We start from the raw sequence: 21,106 nt of genomic DNA, 5'->3' as shown, positions 1-21,106 counted from the left end.
ACTTGTCTGTGTTGTCAAGTGGCTATTCTCATTTCTGAGAAGTGTGAGAAAGGGTTCAATAGCTGATCTCCAGCCTGTCCTATCAGAGAGATTCTACACGTTTGCACAACATTACAGATTCAGGCTGCAGAAAAATTGGTTGCTCCTTTGGAATATTGTTCCAATCCTCAGTTTATTAAAGTATGTTTTGATTTTCCTGGGTATGAGTTATTCAGCCTCCATACATTACTGGAAGTTTTAAATAGAAAAACATGTTGAAGTCAAATGAGACTGGGAAAACCCATTTCCATGGACAGTACTCTGTGATTTGGGACCTTCTTAGTATTAAAGGCTTATTCCTGGCATTGGGGCCTGCTTCATATTTTTCATCCAGATTATTATTCAATACAAGATGATTTGGGCTCTATATTTAGTGGCTGTTTATGTCTAGGTAATCTCCTCTGTTGGTTAAAGGATGCCTTGAGGTTCTTTGCAAAACTAACCATTTTAAGGACAGATTCCTACTGAAGGTAGAATATTTTTAAAGAGAGAGAAAAATCCCAGTTCATCTTTTTGTGGTTTAGATTTATTTCAGTGTATCATCTAACAACCAGAATGTCCCTTTTGTCCTAATGTTCCATTTTGGTTGAATTTTCATTTCCCCTTTACCTTTGTCCCCTCCATTTTCACAAATGGACTATGAGAATACAAAATTCAAGAACTCTTACAGTTTAATTTGTATTCTCAGCATAGTATCTGGGAATGTGTGTTTTGTTATTTGAAAAAAAAAATCTATTAACCTAGACTCAGACAGACACATTATGGAATATTCTGTAGTTGGATTTGTTTTATTGCTTCTACAAACATTTTATTAATAGTGCAAAGCACTATGCTAAATGCTGCAGTAGATGTCTGCAGAAGGTCCTGCCCTAGAGGGATTTATAACCAAACAGAAAAGAAAAACTTAATTAAACAAGTAATTGCACAAATTACTTGTGCAATTATTAATTCTGACCTTTATCTTTTTCCCCATTCTTCTTGGAACATTCTGCCCTCAGTTCTTCCCACAGCCCACTGAATCTTATCCTTCCCAATCATCTATATTACACAGGAAGAGTTTACATGGCCCATGATACACTGGCAATACAGATGTTGTTAAGAACTTTGGACTTGAACTCAAAGGTTGTTTGCTCTTTGTAGAAGAGTCGGTCATTATCTTCTTGCATTCTAAAGAAAGCTTTTCCCCTAGTTATAAATTACAATACATTTGATATGTTGAAAGTTACTGTTAAAAAATTTAAATGACCTACACCTTCTCTCATAGACATTGCCTCTTGATCCCCTGAGATGCAGTCTTCCACTTTTTCCTAATAAAACCATATGTATATTTAATCATGAAACATTGCAGTATCATAAAATTAGATTGTTTCAAATGTCCCTCTGCTAGTGAATTATTGAAATAAGACATCTTTATGCATTAGTCCTTTAGGTTAATGTCCAGAAACTACATGATATGCAAGTTTTTAAGACTCTTTATTGGTGTTCATATATTTCATTCTTTACAGGTTATATGAATTAATGTTTCTGTCACCACTAAACAAGTTCATTCCTTTGCCAATATTTACTATTATTTTTCTAGTTTCAAAGATTAAAATAGTATCATTTAATTTGTATTTCCAACAGTTATATTTGAGTTTAGCTATCTATATACAGTACATGTATTTTATAACGTAGTACAACTATACTATATGTTTATTGAAACACACACATGAAAAAGAAAAAAATTGGGATGAATATTTATAAATTGAAAATTTTCAGCCAAACTTATATGCTCAAGGCACTTTTTATATCATATTACCAACACTGATACCTTAATCACACTTAGAATCTGTCATATTTATAAAGCAACCTATTTAATATTTCTTCTCTTAAATGATTTTTAATTAATTAAATATTAAAACTTTAAAATTAAATATTTAATTAAAAATTAAATATTAAACAGTGACTTCACAATTCAAGGAAGAAGGCAACTGGACCCTGGATTCTGTCAATGAGTAAGGTTAAAAAGATGGACTGAATAAAAAAGAAAAAGGAAAAGAAGGGGGAGAAAATCTTCCTAATTACACAGGAATGTCTCAGCAGTGAGCAATCATGAGAAAGGAAATGCTGGAAAAGCACTTGACATTTAAATGTCAATTTAATCAAATTATGCGATTTTTAAAATGTGGTTGAGTGTAATGGGCTCTTTAAATTGTTTAAACCATTACTTTTTCTAAAATGGCCCAGAGATTGAGCATTTAGGTGCCCTACCCTGTCTTTTGAACTAATATCCTTAAGGAATTACTTCTGAAGTTATGTCATTACACTTCTAAAAATAAAACATAAATTCAATTGTACCTGAATAAAAGATATCAACATATCTAAATAAAAATAATGACTGATCACTATTTATAGTAACTCAATAAGATGATGGTCCAAAGAACAAATAAGAAAGGTAGGGTGTGTAAATTCTAGGAAGGAAAATTATTCAGACTATGAGGAAACCAGGGTACAGAATCCTCATCCCCACTAACTTTATTTCCCTCAATTTTAGTGGGAATTAACCTTAATCCAACTGATCCTCCTCTTCTCACTATTCATTGGACAGAGAATTTATCTCACTCAAACTTCCCAATATATTGGCTTTTTGTGGAACTATGAGAAATAGGTTTCCCAGAATAAGTTACCCAGGGAAATAGTTGATTCAGTTTGGCTCCAAAACTCAATAAAAGTTGAGCTTTGGGTTTGAACACTAATCATAAAGAGAGATTATTTTTCTCTCTAGTTCAAATATAATTCCTATGTCAAATATAATCTCTGTGTTATAGGGGAAAACTAACACAAAGTCAGGTATTCCTATGTTCTTGGGAAACAATAAAACTGACCATATTTTAAAAAAAAAAACTGATCACATTGTTGAAAAATGATAAAGAGAATGTCATTAGTTGCAATAAAGAGCGCTAAATTTAAAAATGATCAATGTGCGGATTTGACTATTATCTCTACTGCTCAGTTCTTTGTGGATGTCTTACTCTCGCTGGACTCTGGTTTCCTCATTTGTAAAATGTTGGTAACTGATACATCATAGATTTGGGTGAGATTTAATATAGTACTAAATCTAGAATAATTAGAACAGTGCCTGAAACAATCTAAACAGTCAGTGAGTATCAGCTATGAATAATAGTCACTGTTCTTAGTAGTAAAGAACAGTAACTAATTCTGATTCACTTAAGATGAAAAATGATAATTTATTCAAAAGTTACTTAAGTATTTCCCAGAATAGCCGGGAACAGATAACAGACTTAGGACACCAAGGCCTAAACATTTCTCAAATTGACCACAAAATAGTCCAGTGAGGACATTCTTGGTTCAGTGGAATCAGCTGAATCAGATCCCTGGAAGCATTTGAAACTGCTGCTGTGTGGAGGATGTGTAGATTTATAGAAGCAGCAGTGTGTTGCTAGGGTGTGGCGGAGGGCGGGAGGAGGTCTAGTGAGATGCTCACCAAGGCATGGGAGGAAGGAGAGTTTGCATAGGGTTGCCACTAAAGTCCTCAAAGAACGAAGCTGTTTGGCAAAATACTAATGAACAGCCAATCCCAAAAGGACGCATCTGTCTATTAGCGTCACCTCACAGGGTAACACTACTGCCTTCTGTTTCACATCATCTTTCTTATGCCCAAATCGATGTCTAAAAGTAAACTCAAAACATTGGCAAATTATCTTTCAAATGCATCATGTCTGATCAAGTCATTGTTGAGTTTTTTTTTTAAGATCTATGTATTTATGCATACAAGAACTGGGGTACAGGCAGTGAGAGGATTCACCAGAGACAGAATGGGGAACAGAACAGGCAGACTGACAGAAATACAATGCTGAGGGGAGCAGCGGGCGAGACAGGAGAGGTCTGCTGCGCCATGTTGGTATCTCCCTGGCTGGCCGGGGATGGAACTCATGCAGCAGAGCTGCAGAGGCTGCAGATAGCTTCACAGTGCTGTGCTCAACCTCTTGCACCGCCAGGGAGGCCGAAAGAGATAATAGTTTCCTAAACTTCTACACCATTGTAATATAGTTACCAAAATCTAAAAAAAATAATAATAATACCCAATGATTTCTCTGGTATTATACTGTTGGATTAAGCAACATTTAGATCTAATACTTTATTAATATTTGTATAAGGATAGATAGAAGTACAAAGGCCATATAAGTGTCATATATTTCATGCACATTATACATATATGAAACTCATTTATTTGCAAATAAATATTAATATATTCCTACATAATATGTATGTCATATATTCTTTGGGACTTCAAGGTTTTTTTTTTGCTCTCATTCTTTGGTAATTCTGTTCTTACATCATGCTATGTGATCCCTCCTCCAGCAGCATTTGATATTAATGACTCCTTTTCCATTTTGAAGCGCTTTTTCTATTGGGATTCATCATATCACATTGTTCTGGTGGTCTCCTTAATCACATACTTTATCTGGAAGGCTACTTTGCCAACCTCACTCTGTTTTTCCTAAATGTCTGTTTCTGCTCCTTTAAATTCAGATGCTATTAATTGATTTTATATATATATATATATATTCAAAATTCCTGCTCCAGTTTTAGATATGCTCAACTGCCTACTTGAACATTTCTCTTTGAATTTCTTCCAAGTGTCTCAAGCTTGGTTATGTATAAAACTAAGACACCAGAGTTTACTTACTTCACCTCTACCCCAGTGGGTAGTGAACACAAATAGCATTCAGCTATTTGCTTCAGGGAGAGACTAGTCCTGAATTTTCCCTAACCTATCAGCTTTTCATGGACTACTACATGCCAGGTATCAAGTTTCCCAGAACTTGACTAACCCTGTGTCTTCAATTCTGTAGACAGTTGGTAACAGTCTCAAAACATAAATCAGATTGTTTCATGCTCCTGCTGCACAACAGGAGAATGACTTCCCCTTGCCCTTCACATGAAGTCCCAAATCTATGCAATTCTTACACTGTTGTATAAGATCTGAGTTTATCTTTCCTCTCCAGCCTTACCATTCATCATTTCCCCTCCCTCTCTACAAACCAAACAGAATAGTTTTGTCTGTTTTGCAATTTTCAAATGTTATGTCTGAAAAAGTGTTTCCCCACTTTTTGATTGGCATATTCCTAGGTAACACTCACATTAAATATGCATCATGATAGCACCATTACTGTCCACTCTTGTATAAGCATTTTTTACAATTATCATAATTTTTCAGTGTAAGAGTAGGGATCACATGTCAATTCTTTATTTAAGTGCCCCCCATCCCTTACATAATACCTAACTCAGAATAGATGCTCTTATTGTTGAATGAATATTCTAACCCTGGTGGAATTAAATGTCATCATTATAAGTTTAATTTTGCATATTCTCAAAATTTTGAAATGTATTTTGCTGATTTTGACATCAGCCCTTTTAGAGTAGTGGAAACATACTGTGCAAATCAGTAAATGTATATTGAATTAATAGCTACCTACCTCAAACACCTAATAGTATTAAAAATCATTAGATTCTAAATTAAAACCTTAAAACTTACCCCATGTGTGAACATTAAATGGGGGGGGGGGGGGCGGAGAGGGGGGAGGGAAGGGGAAGCAAGTCACAAAACCAAAATTCTGCCTGAAGATTCACTATATTGCTTCCTGACTTATATGTCTATCTGCCTGTATGTAAGAGAATAAAAGAAATAAGCAACTCATTTGTCTTACCCAACACAAGACAAAGGAGAACAGTTTATATAGCATGAAGCACTGCTGAAATATAGTTTAAATAATACCAGGCTAAAGGATACTGTGCACTGTCCTAGCTTAATCAAATGGAGCTCATTCTATACAAGTAAAGAAATTATGCAATATAATATTTTATTACATAAATAAAGTAATTTATGTTGAGTGCACCCTGTTTACTATCTATTAAACTATTAAATTTTAGTATCTTTTAATTTACAAGTAGATGTTTGGTGTTGAATTATTCCTTTCGTTTGAATGGACTTTGTAATCTTGGTTTGTTTTTTTTTTTTAATCTAAGCTAAGGACCTCTACTTTACTTTGTCAGTATGTAAAGTCCACAAGCAAGAGACTCAATAGTGTAGAGATTCACTTTCCTCCTCTGTGGAAGGAGAGCCCATCTACATAGTCTCTAAAGTATCTTCTTCACCCAGGAAAGACATTTCCCCTTGGCATAGCAGAAGACACAATTACATACATACTTTTTAACACTGATAATAAACAGCTGAAATTTAAGATTACCCAGTTAAAATGAGCACTGGGAGTAGCAGAAAATTTAGTTTGGCAAAGTAATGTCAAACGTAAAAGAACAGAGGGCTGCAGCAGTTCTAGAAAACTCAGCTCAGGCAATATGCTGCTCAAATAACAGTTATGACCACTCTAAATAACACTTGAATAGGTGAAAAATTTTATTGTCTCCCTATTTAATAGATAGTACAGTATACATGTCTGTTAATCTCTTCATCGCTTAGCATAAATTACTTTATTTACATAGTGAAATCTTATATTGCATAATTTCTTTACTGGCATAAAATGAACATCATTTTATGAAGAAACAGAAACACTTGAATTTCAAAAGTTTTGAAATCTATTTTATAGAGGCATGTTTTATTTATTTATTTGTTTGTTTTGTTTATACAAGCACTGGGTACAGTCAGAAGCGCGGGAGGGTGAGAGAATTCACCAGAGCCAGAGCAGGGAGCAGAGCAGGCAGAAGGACCAAAGTACACTGCTGAGGGGAGCGGCGGGCGGCAGGAGAGGTCTGCGCGCCATGTGGGACCCTCCTCCGGTGGCCGGGGAGCAGCTGGGGATCGAACCGGCGCCGCAGAGGCCGCGGGCAGCTTCGCAACCCAGCGCTCAACCGCTGCGCCACCAGGGAGGCCCTTGAAATCTATTTTAATAGGAAGTCTAAATTTTGTCCTAAGAGCTACTAACTATTCTAAGATACAGAAAGGTTACTGGAAAAATACCATTTTAGTGTAAAAGCAAATACGTATTTCAAGTTTTGAAAAGATTATACTATAGTGACTATTACACCAAGGCATATTCTATTAGAATTTCCCAGAACCCAAAAGCATTTTCTGTTTTCATTTCACACACCCAGTCACACTCAGACATGCAAATGCACACACAGAGATACAAATTATTAACAATATACTTTGAATAAAATGCAATGGTTTAACATCATAGGAAACAAAACAGTTTCATTAGTATATAATAACCTAATAATTTAGAGAGAAGAAGTAAAGGATTTTATAAATTAAATTTTTTTCAACTATGAAAAATCTATAATTTTGAGAATCCCAAAAGCTTGAAAATATAACTTTAACCTACAAAGTTCATTGTTTCTGTATTGTCAACCTGCTTAATATACCTTCCAGATGCTTAACAAGTTGTTCTTGAAATTTAATATAAACAGAGTAATATATCACAACACACAATTAAAGCAGCCATTTTATGATATTATGGACATCTGACTGCTGGTTCTAATGGGAAGAATGGGAAGAATATTTTTGTATCCATTTTCATAGCAGGAATTTAGAAAACCTAAATAAGGGACCAGGAAAAAGACCAACTATAATAAAGTAAAAATCAAAATCAACAAGCAACTATAAACCAGAGACACTCTGGGGTGAGGGGGAGAGGCAAGGAGGAGAGAGTAGGATCAAAACAAGGGGGGTGGGAATTGTATGGGGACAAAAACCAAGATGAAAATGCATATATTGTACAAAAATGAAAAATTATGTAAAACATAAAATTTAAAAAATAATAAAAAACCCAATTAAATCATGCTGATAGTTAATATTTCTACCTATCTTCCAAGATTTTATGCAGTTTATTTTAGAAAGGCACAATCACCCCCACCACCTCCAAAATTGAAACATTGGCTACTGCAGTCTTGCTTGCCTGAGTAACCTACGTATGAGTGTGTGTGTGTGTGTGTGTGTGTGTGTGTGTGTGTGTTTGTCCTTATAAAATTGACAGCTAAAACTTGCTTTTCTTTAAGAAGAGCTTTCAAACAAAAAACCAATTTTCCATAATCCCTTAAGACCTACTTCTGTTTCCATAAAGTATAAGTATTTTTATAGTGCGTCTTCCAGTAGCAATAAACGTATACTGGTCAAAATCCCTTCAGCAGAGCAGGATGAAAGAAATGCTTAACTAGTGTTTGTTTGTTTGTTTGTTTGTTTGTTTGTTTTCAAGTGGTAGAGTAGAATGAGCATGAACTTAGGAATTGGAATTATTTGGAAAATTGTTCTTTCATCTCTTAAATGTATGAACTTGTACAAGTTTCCTAACTTCACCAAATGTTATCTTAAAGAAAAAAGAAAAAGGAGAATAATATCTACCTTGTAAGACTGTCATGAAGTTTGAATGAGATGATTAATATAAAATATTATAGAACCTGACATATAGTAGAGATTTGATCATTGCTGAATTTTCTTCCCTTTTCCAGTAAGCTGTCTGGATTACTCCCACATTCTTAGCCATGACCTTAGAAAATATATACTATACACACTTCTAATCAGAATGCTTACTCAATGTATTTTATATCTCCTTACCCTAGATGCACAGAATAGGCATTCCCATTTAAAGTGTATAAACTGTGAATTCCAAAGTAATTGCTTATAAACTAACTTTGGTCAATTGTATCATCTTTAAATACAATCAGGCTTTATAGTATTTTGTGAAAATACTACTTTACATATTAGTTTTGCATCACATGACTGCTCGTTCCATTTAAAAGATTAGTAAGGACCAATAATTTCATGAATTTAAAGTATCTTTTACAATTGACCTCTTTTTGTCCCCCATTCATTTGGTTATCTATTCAGCAAATATTTATTGTCTATCAACTATGTGCCAAGCATTGTGTTGGATGCTGGAGGAGGAAAAAAGATGATTAAAACAGTCAGAGACTTTACTACCACTGAGTTATGTCTAGTAGTATAGACAGACATTAAACAAATGTCACAAATTTTGCCTCCTAAACACATGATGATACTTCAAGTTATTCAGGAAGCATAATATTCATGAGAACAGTTGTTTCTAAAACCCACTCAAATATCTGCCAAATATTATTCCATTCCATTTTTAATTTGATGTTATCCACTTCCATGATGTATTTAAATGCTTTTCAGGAAGACAGCTGTGTCTCATCTGATGAAGAAAAGCTTTCAACGTATTATTTAGGCCCTTGAAAAATGTGTTTCTCTAGCATAAAAAGAATCCTACTGCAATTTTGCTACTCAGTTATATGGTATAAAATATAGATGATGAATCAAATGTTTCCATTTAGGAACCACTTAAAGGTAAAAATACATTCCAAATCCTTGAATGTTAAACAGTAAATCACTGGGTTCTGTTTCGCCTACATTTTTCTTCGTGATTAGAAGTTGACAAGTAAAGAACCACCATCTCTGCTATGATTTAGAATTGGATTCTTCCTCTCCTCTCACCTCCCCTCCTTCTGAAAACCCACTTGTTGTAGTCCTTATGTTTGTATAATAGTAATATAAAAGAACAACATGGTTTTTGCAGTACCCAAATGACTGCCCGGGAAGCCATCTTTAAATCCAATGGAATCTTACTTCACTTGCTGAGAGTTGCAAATAGCCTTCTGCTTTTTCCTTTATAGGCCTCAGAGACAAAATGAGCCATGTGTTTCCATTATGATAGCCTGACTCCAGAAAGAATGTGCAAACAAGCCTGTATATTTTTACTGAGCTCTCAATTAGTTTAATTTAGGACTGAAATGTGCTTTCTAGTTGAGATATAATAAAACTGAAGGAGAGCATGTGGAGGGCTGTGTAAGTGCAGCCCATAATTATATCTCATTGTGATCTTTGATGCATTGTCCAGAAGCAGCCTCAGAGAAGACATCTGAGAAAGTAAAAGTACTTAATTGTGATATAATTAAAGTGAAATATTTTTGTGTAATTTACATTTTAACTTGTCAATTATGATGATTAGCTTGTAGCTTTATGTACTATAGCTAACCATCATTTAGAATTCTAAGAAAATTAGCTTTTACATATTAATAACATCTGATAATGCCTTACAGACATAAATTAATGAATTCTGGGCTCAGCATGTGCTATCCACCATTTGATAGAGTTTTTTCAAATATGAATGTGAGGAACTCATCATTTTAACAACAAATAATCAGAGAAAGAAGGAAGATGATTAAGAATATTTTCTAATTGTAAGGATTTCAAGTAAGCTGTCAGTGTTTTAAGAGAAAATATTTTTAAAAACCAGAATAGTGCTGTAATTCATTTTAAAGAAATATAAATGGCAAAAAATTAGGAAAATACAAAGTGAAAAATAAAAATCAGGGTTGTCTAGGACCAAAAGCTATGGAGGGAAATTTGGAAAAGGTGATAAGACCTAGAGTTAATAGTATTTCACATGCAGCTCCAGACTATGCTGCTGAATTAATTCATAGACTTACTATATTCTAGCTAGTGAAAATCAAATGTATAAAAGTTGCAATGTCACATTTCCCTAACAAAAACATAAAATATCAAAGTATGTTTTTGTCAATTGTGCAGAAGAAGATAGTCTGATCTCAAATTTGAATTAAAAAATTTGAGCTATTGTTATGATTATAATTGATTTCCTTATAAAGAATCATTATTTTTTTAACTTTTTTAAAAAGATTTATTTATTGGGGCTCCCCTGGTGGCGCAGCAGTTGAGTGCTGGGCTGCGAAGCTGCCCGCAGCCTTTGCAACCCCAGTTCGATCCTCGGCCGCCAGCAAGGGTCCCACATGGCGCTCAGACCTCTCCTACCGCCGGCTGCTCCCCTCAGCAGTGTACTTCATCAGTCTGCCTGCTCTGCTACCCACTTTGGCTCTGGTGAATCCTCTTACCCTCCCACGCTTCTGACTGTACCCAGTGTTTGTATAAATAAATAAATAAATAAATCTTTAAAGATTTATTAGGGTACAGGCCAGATGTGCGGGAGGGTGAGCGGATTCACCAGAGACAGATTGGGGAACAGAACAGGCAGACTGATGAAATACACTGCCGAGGGGAGCAGCGGTGGCGACAGGAGAGATCTGCCCCACCATGTGGGAGTCTCGCCTGCTGGCCGGCATTAATCCCATACTGCAGAGGCTGCGGACAACTTCACAGTGTGGAGCTCAACTGCCTGCGCCACCAGGAAGGCCCTAAATTTCTAATAATAGCAGTTTTCAGAAATTGTGTTTTAATTAAAACTTAATGGTGAGTTGATACACAGTTGAAAGGGAGAGGGTATGATGAGAGAAAGTATAAAGAGACCAAAAGTGCATTGCCTAGACTCATGGCAGAAATAAAAACTTTTACATGCTGGAGTAGGTTTAGCAACCAGAAAGTAGTTTTCTGTTGTTCTCAAACAGCCACTCCTCACTCTCCTATTCCATCTCTATTTCTTTTACCAGAAACCATAATTTCATTTATTAAAAAAATAACAGTGATTTTCATGTGCCAATTTTAGAGTCTAAAGATACAAACTGCCTCCATTTGTGGAACTTACATTATCCTGAGAGAAGGGCTAGAGCCATCAGAGCAGGAGAATGTGTTCAATTCTTGGGGTTCCACCCATGTGGCAGTTAGAAGAGGTGAGTCAGTGGGCCTATTACGCTTACACTGAGTAATCCATGAGATCTTCAGGACCAGGACAATATATCTAATTGTAAATGCCTTTCATTTTACCATTCTCTTAAGTTCACCTATACCTGATGCAAAGACTGATCTCAAACTCTGCCCTAGTTCTCTCTGCAAAACATAGTGACTAGTTAATGTGTTTTTCCAATTTTCCTCCTTTTTTTTGATGTAGAAGAACTGGGGTGTAGGCCAGAGGTGCAGGGGGTCAGAGGATTCACCAGAGAAAGAATGGGGAGGAGAACAGGTGGCTTTACACTGCTTAGGGGAGCAGCAGGCAAGACAGGAGAGGTCTGCTGTGCTATATATGGGTTAGTTTCCTGGCTGGGGATTGAGCTCAGGCCAGGGATGGAACTCAAACTGTGGCAGTGATAACACTGAGGGAGGCTCCAATTGCCATTTTTAAAGATTACTTGAATTGGTAAAATAGCATATATATATATTTATATATATATATATATATATATAAATGTGGAGGAGTCTTATAACCATGACAACTTAAAATGGGGCCTGTGGAGTTCCATCTTTATAGAGAATTTTGTCCAACTTGACCTTCTTCCAGCATGTTCTTTTCTTATCTACTGCTGTGCTCATAGGAACATAGCATCCTATACTCTCTTCATTTTTACCATGCCTGCTTTTCCTCATTTTTTCCTGACCATTTTCCCCTGAATTGATCAACTCAACACATTCTGATTTGGTTAATTAATTCTATTGTAGGTATCAACAGTGCACTGCCCTCCTCCAATATTAACAGATAAGATTTTGATTAATATGTTGAATATGTTTATAAACATACATATGACATGTGTGCACACATATTACACCTATTATGACAAAATATGAGGAGCACTAAGTCAGTCTATGGACAGTAGGGACAGTTTGCTAGAAAAAAAATTTCTGCATAAATGGGATTGATAATATGTAAAAAGACCAAAATAATTTTAGAGCAATTGCAAACATAAATTTAGATGAAATTCGTACAGTAGACCACAGCATCTTAGAATCATAGGCAGCAAAGACTTCTGGTTTCAGAATAATTACTGGTTCTATAATAGTTTTTTTTTAAAGATTCTATGTACTAGATTTTTTTATATACTCAATGAATTTATAAGAAAGTAAAGAATATATCCAAAGGAGAGAACTTGAAATCCAAAAACAAGAATGGACAATATGACTTCCTTGAGATATCCGAGTTCAGTGTTTGAGTAGGGACATGATACTCAGGGCATGGACCCAACAGCCTGCATGACATTGGACCTGAGACTACCACACAAATCAGGCCATGCCCATAGTGAGAAAGTATAGACTTACAAGCTTGCTTTGAGTTCTGCATGCTACAAAAAATTTTAATGGTCTTCAGAGAGACTATTTTACAAAAATGTCCACCCCATACCAATTTCCTATTAAAATGCACATGCTATGTACTATATAAAATGATGTTCTTTTGTTTGATGTTCAGTCATTTATAAACTAAAAAAATCACAGACATGCACACATACATGCACATGCACACAAACATATATCACATATAAACACATTAGGGTGTTTGACAGAAGTAAATGCAAAATAATTTTGTAGAAATATTTTTCTAAGACATGTTTCTCTAAATTATCACACAGATTTTGCCAGGACAAAGATGGTTGTCATGAAAGCAGTAGTTATGACAGCAAATAACTGAAAACAACCCAAATGCTCAATATTAAGACATTTTTAAAAATAAGTATTGGCACTTATCTCAAACATTCTTAGATCATAAAAATACTCATTGAATACCTACATATAGGTGCACTCCTGAGTACTGGATACAGAAGTAGTTCTGGTCATTTATTTGTAGATAATGGTAATAGCTTATTCAATGGTAATAGCTTAAAATAAAATCAGTTCTTTTTTTATTTTTTGATGTTTTTATATTTGCGATAAATCTCTACTCCATACTATATCAAAAGGGGCATTTTAACAGGAGTATCCATTTATAGTAAAGCTAAGGTTATTCTGCTGTCAGCTTGGATCTTTTTTGGGATCTGAGGGACAAGTATCTTGGTTCCTTCCTCTGTGGGTCCATTTCACATGGGCTTCCTCACAGCATGGTGACTGAGTGAAAAAAAATTGTGCCTCCAGACAGAGCATGTACCATAGTCAAAAAGTTCACATAAAATCTCTTCTGTCATATCTTTATAGTCAAGGCAGCCCAAGTAGAAAGAATATACTCCAATTTTGAATGGGGAAGTGGCAAAATTCTAGACTATATTGTGACATGAAAAATATTGCTGCAATCCTTTTTATAAAACTCACTGGAGCACAGGAGTGGTGAAAGATAATTAGATACATAGAGAGGAGGAGTCCAACAGGAAGATTTGAAGTAAATGGTACAGTTGGGGCATCATGATTACATAGGTGGGCATCAAAGGCAGAGAACTGACCATTTTCACCTTAGAATTATATTTAGAGAAAAGAGTGAGTAAGGAGAGGTGAATTAGATTTACCATCTTTTTTTTAAGATTTTTTTTTAAATTTTTTATTTCTACAGTAGCTGGGGTATAGGCTAGGGGCGCGGGAGGGTGAGAGGATTCACCAGAGACAAAGTGGGGAGCAGAACAGGCAGATGGACTGAAGACACTGCTAAGAGGAGCAGCAGGAGTGACAGGAGAGGTCTGCACCATCTGGGAATCTTGCTGGCTGGAGGGAATCAAACCCACACTGCACAGGCTGCAGACAGCTTCACAGCTCAGCACTCAACCTGCTGCGCCACCAGGGAGATCCCATATTCATTTTTTATATAAAAGCTAGGGTATGGGCCAGAGGCACGGGAGGGTGAGAGGATTCACCAGAGACAAAGCAGGGAGCAGAACAGGAAGGCAGACCGAAATGCACTGCAGAGGGAAGCAGCAGGCGAGACAGGAGAGAACTGCAGCTCCATGTGGGAATCTCCCTGGCTGGCTGGGAATCGAACCTATGCTGCAGAGGCTGTGGACAGCTTCACAGTGCTGCACTCAACCCGCTGTGCCACCAGGGAGGCCCAGAATTACCATCTTTAAAGGAGCAGAGGAAAGAACAGTTTGAAGACACGAAGAAATGTCCAGAATGGCTAGAGGAAGGTCAATTGTAGTGTTAGAAAACCAGGCTAGGGTGTTTTGGTGTTTTGGGGAGATGTGTACAAAAGTGTGAAACAGCAGAGGATTCCAGGAGCTAACCTATAAGATTTAGAGTACAGTTGCTCATTAGCAATATTGGTGAGAGTGGCTTTAGTGACTGGAAGTACAGATGCGGAATGAGTTGGAAACATTATAAACTGTAAAAGGAAGTTTTCTCCTCCAGTAACGGTGCCTGGGAAAAGGTAAAGGTACAAAGCATAGGGTTAAGAATGTTCTCTGTTTTATAAAGCAAAAGAAGGTTCAGCTACCTCAAAATCATTTAGAGAAAGATTTTAGAGCAGAAGTAAAGCCACAATCCAGGAGCTACAGCAGGACGGTAGGTGTGGTTCTTTTTGACCAACCTGCAGTTGTCACAGAAACTTCAGTGTGTCACATGGATTTGAGTCCTACAACTAGAGAAACACTGAGCTAACACCATGTGATTTGATTTGTATGCATTACAGGACTAAAAATTATCACAAATTATATAATAATTTGAGTTGGGTTGACATCTGGAATGTGGCATCTGGAATAAAGCTGGGTGAGTACCTGACAAGAAGACAGATTTAATTAATTGACACCATCAGGTTAAAGATGAATGGATTATTACTATGTATTTATATTATGCGTTTATTTACATAACACACAATTCAAGTGATCTCATTAGTGAAGCAGAATATAGAATATGTGCTTAAAATTATGATTGCATTATTTCACTGAAAGTCTTACTTTGATTAGTGTTTGTATCCTGAAATATGTATCAGTATAATAGAATTGCATCTATTTAGTAACCAAGCATTTAATTCTTGTTTCTTTTATTTAGTTGCGTTATACAAGAACATTAAAATTCAGTTTATTTTCTTTTTGTGCATTCTGGACACATTCCTATTCAGATTAGTTTACTCTTTATGTAAGCATTTATATAGTTATAGAAGTTTCATTGTTTGAATAACTATTTGTATGCTAGGCAGCGATAGATGTCATATTAAGCCAAATGAAACATTATCCAGGATGTCCACTGAGAGTAACATTTAACTGACAATCTAGTCACACACATAGGAAAACCAATAATCCTCAACTACCAGGCCAATAATCTAGATTAACTAGACAAAATATAATTTAAAAGAATAATACTAAAACTGTAAATTTGAAAAGGGAAGTAAAAAGTGACAGAATGCACTCAAAAACAAAGTTATTAGTGTAATACTATAGTTTTGTTTTTTTTTTAAAGATTTATTTATTTATTTATACAAGCACTGGGTACAGTCAGAAGCGTGGGAGGGTGAGAGAATTCACCAGAGCCAGAGCAGGGAGCAGAGCAGGCAGAAGGACCGAAGTACACTGCTGAAGGAAGCAGCGGGCGGCAGGAGAGGTCTGCGCGCCATGTGGGACCCTCCTCCAGTGGCCGGGAGCAGCCGGGATTGAACCGGGGCTGCAGAGGCTGCGGGCAGCTTCGCAACCCAGAGTTCAACTGCTGCGCCACCGGGGAGGCCCTATAGTTTTAAATATGTCTCTTAGCAGCTAAATGACAGATGACTTAAAAAGATAGTTGATAATGCAAATGAATGAACGCAAGTAGAAAATAATTAAATATCATAAAATATTAAGTTTGCTGAGGCCCAAATGAAATAAATCCCTATTTAAAGTCTAGCAAGAGCCAGAACAGTGGAAGGTCATAATGATTAGATTAAAAACTGTGTAATAAGAAGTAACTGGTGGGACTTTATGCAGAATATATAAGTTGTGAACTTGTTTTGGGAGTGTGCTACTTTTGCAAATAAAACTTTATCATGAAAGTAGCTCAATATTTGAAATAGATGAAATCAGGAGTGCTGTTGGATTTTGAGGAGAAGAGATGAGGAGGGAGGGAGGATGAAGGTTCGAGGTGAAGGATCCAGCGTTGCCCATTTCTGTCTCATCAAGGGTCTCACGCAAAGCAATGCAAGTCCTCCTATATCCCGTGGCTGAAACCAAAGACCATTACAGGTGGTGTCCCCTGGAGGTAGTTGCTGGGGAGGATAGATAGCCCCAGGGAAAATGCTAAAAAGTATTGCATTTTGGGGTGGAGACTCTGATAAGAAATATCAGGGGCTGCAGAAGCAGCCCCCAGGATTTGGTGTTCGGGATTCAGCGTTTGAGCTTTCAATGTTTGGGAGTTAGCATTTTTGGATCTTCAGCAATTCTGGGGTCAGCGATTTCAGCCCCCGTGATGGGGAGGCTTCCAGCAGCCAACCTCAGCGAGGAAAAGTTTGGAAGCTTTGCAAGTAGCCAAGCAACTGAAACTGTTCCCGGTTCTGCTGCTGTTACAGCCTAGCAGAGTAAGTGAAGACCCGGAGTCGGGCACCTCACTGAGTTGCATGAGTGTGGCCATTTGTTGCTCATTTGGCTGTTATAGCTGCTGTTTTGAGTGTTGCTAGTCTGGTGCTGTGCTGGGGCATCTCGGAAGCTCCGGGAGCATCTCCTGTGGTATCTTCTGTTGTCTTCATGAGTTGGAACCTGGCCTATAGTCTGGCTGCCTCATGCTCCAGACTTCAGTGGTGGGAAGATGCCATCTTGGGCACATGGCCTATTGTTAGGCCTATTGAGAGGACCTCTGCATCTCACTGGGGGGAAGACCCCATCTTAGATACTTTTTGCTTAGGACTTGAAAACATTGGACACTGCTTCGGGTGAGGTAAACTGCCATTTTTGATCTAGTAACTCTTCGTTTTTCCCTGGTTTTAAATAAATCCCATTGTTGTTGTTCTCTGAGCCTGAGTAGTCTTGAAATTGTGTACATGGGTGAAGAACTCAGACAGTGACCAGTAAAGTATTTGGGCAGTGTCCTTGGCCGCTTTTAGTGCCCCTTGCTGCCCTGTATCACTCCTATGGTACTCTTGGAATTCCTAGTAAAACACAGTTTGGAAACTCAAACTTAACAATGGTCTACTTTTAAAATCCCATAAAAGAAAATATTATGTAAATGTTCATTTTATGCCTGAGATATTTAAAGTACATGACCTGTAAATCCTGCTTACTTACATTTTCTCTAACAAGTATTCAAACTTCTGAATACTTTCAGCATCAAACTAAATGCCGAGATACTAGATTTTGAATTCTAAAGCTCACCAACCTTAATTTTTTTCAGTAAAATAAAATAAAAATTAATTGAGCCAGATTATTTACTAAATAAAGATTGAGAGGGGGTTCTCAGTGTGCATGCAAATTAAGAGATCAGAAAATATGAAAGCACAAAAATGCTGGGTTACTCCAGGTTATATGCTAAAATATATAGCACTTACAGAAATATACTCAAAGCTTGGTGGAACATTCATAAGGTTAAGGTCCCATCCAGCAACTCGATTTATCCAACCACTTAAGTTACAGGAACTGAATTGAGTTAAAACTCATGATGCACAAATGTTATATTATATGTTTCTTCTATCTTGCCAGAAAATTGCATCCAGTCATTTTGTCAGAACAAGCCTTCCAGGATGGTCAATCTATTTAGATAATCAAATTCTGTTTCCTGGGTGAGCATAGAATGAGAATTGGATGTTCTTGCTTGATAGAATTTCTATATAAACTCCAATGCAATATCCATTGAAATAACTGGCATATGTTCTACACAAGCTGAATATCTCCATTCTTGGTTTTGGATCAGCTGTGCTATTTTACCCTTTAATCCTTTTACCCTTTTATTAAATAATAGGACTAAATTAATTATGTATGCATATGGAAATCTTTTTCATAAACTCTGCCACTTGTTTTCTTGTGTATCCTCTTAGGATAGTAGTTTTACATCTGTTGTCTCCTTTAATCCTTGAAACATTGTATATTCATAGCTGAAATAAGAAACCTGATTTAACTTAGCGAGGTCACCTAATAAGTAAAAGTACTGGGATTTGAACTTGTGAATAGAGTTTACCGTCTATATTTAATTTTATTTCTTTATTTTATTTTTTAAAAGATTTATTTTATTTGTTTATGCATACAAGAACTGGGGTTAGGACTGAGGAGTGAGAAGATTCACCAGAGACAGAGTGGGGAACAGAACAGGCGGATTGACTGAGACATACTGCTGAAGGGAGCAGTGGGTGAGACAGGATAGGTCTGCTGCGCCTTGTGGGTTAGCTCCCTGGCCAGGGATTAAACTCATGCCACAGTGGCTGGTGATCACTTGATAGAGCTGAGACTTTAACCCCTGTGCCACCAGGGAGGACCTACCATCTGTATTTTAATGTAATCTCCATTCTTGTTTTGTCCATTTGAATATAAACTCTAGCCCCTTAATTGGAGTTTAGATTTCCCAGAATATGTACAGTTTGTCATTTAAGAAAAATCAACAGCATTCATTTCTGTTTATTATTACCATCTTCTGTTTAGATTGCACTTAAGAGGCTTTATCCCCAATTTCAAGAGGCATAAAAAATGAAAACAAAAGAAATCCCCACAGGGTTCATTAATTTCTCTTATTTATGATTCATAATTCACCAAAGAACCTGCTAAACAAAACAAACTCTAATTTCTTTAAATCACAATAAATTACTTCTAGGATAGATACCTCTGGATTATATCTTACTCCAGGTTTTTAATGAACTTAGTGATTAAAATTAGTAACTAAAATCAGAAAACATAAAAATTTTATAGAACTATAGACCTCTTAAATTAGCTATGTATGCAAAGAAAAAATAGGACCTATAGCCATATATGATAAACTATAAGAACTCAGGATTCAAAGTCTTATTTTACTGTATAAACATGAGGATTATATCTTTAAAATGTAAATGCAGGTTTATATCATTAAAGTGTAAATTAGAAAAACTCACCCAACTTTGGACTAGAAATCAATCATGCCAAAAGAGTGGCCAGAATTCGACTAGGAAGGATTTTTTTCCCCTCATTTTGAATTTGCCTCATTATCCAGGCAACAGGAAGTATGAAGAAAGACAAGCAAAGTGAGGGTTTTACCTCATCTCTTTACCACAAGTCATCTCACATTGGGAAGACTCAATTCTTTTGGGTTTTGGAATTGTTTTGTCTTAATTTCATGCAGCTTTCTGCAATTCCACTAAGCATCAAGAGAACCCCAGTAGTGATTTTACAGACAGCTTATCTGTCTTCCAACATGATCCAAGAGTACACCAAGGGTGTGATAAAAAATAAACTGCTTCTACAAAAAAAATACAGGTGACAATTTAGGCTTAGTTAAACAAAAGCAGTCTAATTCAAAATAGAAAATATATGTATATAGCTTAAAAGGAAGGGTGTCACTATGTAATTTAAATGCTGCTTCAATTAGTATTTAGGAGTTTGGAAAGTATTTTTTTTGCATATAAGAAAATGCAGAGAAAAATTTGGATTTGTCACATTTAAAAGTTTACCATAGGATTTGCTACATTATCATGAAATGTTATATAGTCACTTTAGTCAAATTTCTCTTTAATTCAAATTGGCTTCTTGAAGAATGAAGCATATATTCTCTTATTATCTCACTCAATGCAGGGCTTTGAGTACAAGCACAAGAGTTCATTAATTGATTATACAATTAATTGCACACTTTACTCTGCTTTAATTGTATTCTGATATAGCAATGATTCCTTTTTAAAAAATTTAATATACTTTATATATGGAAGTTAAGAATTTTAGAGTGTATTAATTGTTTGTTTGTTTTCTTTTGTTTCAGTCTGTTCCCAGTATTCTAGAGGAGTATTTGCCATTTTCGGACTCTATGATAAGAGGTCAGTACATACCTTGACCTCATTCTGCAGCGCCTTACACATCTCCCTCATCACCCCAAGTTTCCCTACCGAGGGGGAAAGCCAGTTTGTGCTGCAGCTAAGACCTTCCTTACGAGGAGCACTTTTGAGTCTGCTGGATCACTATGAATGGAACTGTTTTGTCTTTCTCTATGACACGGACAGGGGTAAGTAACCATTCCACATCTACATAAGTAAAATTCTCATTTTTCCATTTTGCATGCATGATCTTATATCATTTGCGTGATCTAGCAAAATATTTTGAACCTTACTATGGCTAAAATTAGAAAATGGTTAATGTGTATTATCAGTGACTCATGGAGAAAATTTCTAATTAAATGAACTTAAATTTACAAGGTTATACATGAGCAAATCATGCTTTGTTACTTAATTGAAATTAAGATAAATAAGTTTTTTTTTAATTTTCTCTAATGATATTTCAGGTTACAGTTATAAATATTCCTTTAACCTCAGATGCAAATAATTTAATGTTTTGGAACATTTGAAAATAGTAGCAGGTTAAACCATAGCTTTGA

At 36.1% G+C, this 21,106-nt stretch overlaps 1 protein-coding gene across 1 annotated transcript in view; it reads left to right on the top strand.

Moving 5' to 3' along the window:
* Window positions 1–21,106, top strand: part of GRIA4 (glutamate ionotropic receptor AMPA type subunit 4) — a 349,019-nt gene that overhangs the window by 102,164 nt on the left and 225,749 nt on the right. The window contains exon 4 of the mRNA XM_037505703.2: window positions 20,498–20,737. Coding sequence (XP_037361600.2) covers window positions 20,498–20,737 — 240 coding nt within the window. The remainder of the gene's footprint in view (window positions 1–20,497; window positions 20,738–21,106) is intronic.

Source organism: Talpa occidentalis, unplaced genomic scaffold (assembly GCF_014898055.3).
Source record: "Talpa occidentalis isolate TD23 unplaced genomic scaffold, MPIMG_talOcc4v2.1 talOcc4.12, whole genome shotgun sequence".
NCBI classification, from domain to species: domain Eukaryota; kingdom Metazoa; phylum Chordata; class Mammalia; order Eulipotyphla; family Talpidae; genus Talpa; species Talpa occidentalis.
This window is presented reverse-complemented; position numbering and strand designations above follow the sequence as displayed.